The sequence below is a fragment of the Schistocerca cancellata genome, chromosome 6 (assembly GCF_023864275.1).
Source record: "Schistocerca cancellata isolate TAMUIC-IGC-003103 chromosome 6, iqSchCanc2.1, whole genome shotgun sequence".
Lineage (NCBI taxonomy): Eukaryota > Metazoa > Arthropoda > Insecta > Orthoptera > Acrididae > Schistocerca > Schistocerca cancellata.
In genome coordinates, this window is record NC_064631.1 from 467306533 (window position 1) to 467309219 (window position 2687).

At 38.5% G+C, this 2687-nt stretch overlaps 1 protein-coding gene across 1 annotated transcript; it reads right to left on the minus strand.

Annotated features, from left to right (window-relative positions):
* Positions 1-652: 652 nt before the first annotated feature.
* LOC126190875 (elongation factor Tu, mitochondrial) lies at positions 653-2306 on the minus strand. The gene has a single exon (XM_049931475.1). The coding sequence runs from the start codon at positions 2217-2219 to the stop codon at positions 849-851; it is 1371 nt and encodes a 456-aa protein (XP_049787432.1). The 5' UTR covers positions 2220-2306; the 3' UTR covers positions 653-848.
* Between the last annotated feature and the right edge of the window lie 381 nt (positions 2307-2687).

Here is a 2687-nt window from a genome sequence, read left to right on the forward strand (position 1 = left end):
GAAAACTTAATCCTCTCACTATGTTAGAAATCAGTTTGGCATTAGGCCAAAGATTTCATGTTCACATTCACTGGCTCTAGCAGTTCATAACAAAGGCTTGGGCAACACATCAGACTAGTTTGTGATAATAATAAAGTTTTTTGGAGATGGGGTGACGGGGCAGTGGAAATATCATATTTGAGCCCTATCATGGAGTTCTTGAATTTTCACTGTACCAGTTAACAATTTTCATTTTAAACTGGCATAAATGTGATGTACAGAATGTCCACACATTCCTTACTATTTCCCGATTTGGAACTTTAGTCATAGTCATGATCTTTCCATGAAGATTCATTACAGCATATGCACTGCTGTGCAGTTATGGCCCATATGATGAATGTTCAAAATTGTATTCTGTTTTCCTAAAAACTTGTGTAAAATCTAGTTTTGCTCTTTCTTCATTTCCAGTGATTTACCTGACATTCATGTTGTCATAAATCTGAAATGATGTCTCACTCAAATCAATATCAATTATAGCATGAAAAAAATTTATGCTGTTTGTAAACCTACCTCACATACATTTTAATGCACATAGAGGTGTACACTGCCACTATATACCCTAATCTTACTGCTCTATATCTGTGTATTAATCTAAATTAAAATTACACTGGCATCTGATAAGTAAAGTCTTTTATTTGTGAAGTAAAACAAATACACATATATCTGTACTAACAAGATCAAACACCGCACATGGCAAATAAATGTCATAAATATATCCAAATTCTTAGGGACAAAACAAATACTGAACTTGAAAAAGAAGTACACTAATCACAGTTTGCCTAATATGAAAATAGGATTAAAAGTTAAACTCACGTCCTTTGGGTCAATACAACCTTGCTGAGATTTGCTTTTGGCACAAGAACACTTCCCAAAGACTGGGTAATTATTCCAGTTGCTACAGTCACATTGTTTTCCCTTATTGTGAATGGATCCCCCACTAACATCACCATTTTCTTCAGCAGAGTGACATATACAGTAGCATGTTCACCTGGCATTATCATTGCTTTGTCATCTTGGAGATCAACTCTACAGAAAATGTTCCATGTCTTACAAAACAGTTGTTGTGAATACTTGTTTACAATTGGTTTACTTCTTCCACCTTCTGCTCTTGACAGAAAATAAATCTTAGCTTCAAAATGATTACACAAGCTTTCACTCTTGCTGGAACACAAAAGCATTCCTCGCTGTACTGAGTTTATACGAACTCCTCTTAGTAATACACCAACATTTTCACCTGCTTTTGCTTCCTGAACTGATCTCTTAAAGATATGCAAATCACCGATTGATGTCTTGATACACTCATCAAATCCTAACAACTCTGCATCGCTATTTTTCTTCATGATTCCCCGCTGTATAGTGCCTATGACAACAGTTCCTCTGCCTGGCACTGTAAAAGCGTTGTCGATTGGCATCATGTAAGGCGACTTCAAGTCTCGTTCTGGTAATTTCACATGTTCATCAATTGTGTCAAGCAGCTTCCTTATTGACGGCTCCCCCAAATCTGAAGAATCTCCTTTCAGAGCTAACAGTGCCGATCCAATTATTATTGGTGTGTTCACTCCATCAAATCCAAAGTCCGATAACAACTCTCGTATTTCGATTTCAACTAACTCCAGCACGTCTTCTTCAACTTTATCTGCTTTGTTAATATAAACGACCATGTTCTTCACGCCTACTTGCTTCGCAAGCAACAAATGCTCTCTAGTTTGTGGCATTTGTCCATCTGTCGCAGCCACAACTAAAATCGCTCCATCCATTTGGGAAGCACCAGAAATCATATTTTTAACGAAATCTGCATGCCCTGGGCAGTCCGTATGTGCATAATGCCTCCTTGAAGTGCTGTATTCTACATGTGCAGCGTTTATGGTAATCCCTCTAGCTTTTTCTTCTGGCGCTTTATCTATTTCGTCATACGAAATAAATTTACACATTCCGTCTTTTTCAAGCACTTTCGTAATCGCCGCTGTAAGAGTCGTTTTACCGTGATCGACATGCCCAATTGTTCCAATATTGCAGTGTTCCCTGTCCTTTACACTGGCTGCTTTAGCGTAGCATCTAAAACACAGGTGGCCTGTGCACACTATTCTCAGTTGCCGGTTCGTTAAGTATTTACTGTTAACAAGCGATTGGAGTGTAGATTCTAACACTAATGCGCGTACCCCTTTCAATACTGCGGACATTGTAGTGCACCAAACTCAAACCACAACGCAACATAAAAAAGAAACTGTTATCACCCACATGTTCTAAACATAAACAAACCCACGGGCCACGAGCTACGACTGTCGAATATGATTCTGTATCGAATTAATCGATTGTCACTGAAGAATCGATATGTTATTGGATCGCGGAAACTGTGTGTTAAATCGAGTATAGCGTCGATTTGGCAATGGGTGACTGGCGTGTCGATAACGTAGATTGAAAGGGGAAATAAGGGGGTTTCGAGTTTCATTTGCCCATTTGACATTTTTGGAAAGCAGTAACATGTACAGCGCAACACTACAGTTGCCACTTAATGTATAGGCTACTGTGACGCACTTGTCGTTAGTCTTCTTCTTTCGAATAACCCATTTGGAGGGTACGATGAATCAACTTTGGTTCTTTTCATTGTATCAGATTTCCTTAGTTTCCAAATTTCCTCCATCCTTTTA

Coding starts and splice junctions, on each gene's coding strand:
- LOC126190875 (XM_049931475.1), bottom strand. CDS start 2,219: ATGTCCGCAGTATTGAAAGGGGTACGCGCATTAGTGTTAGAATCTACA.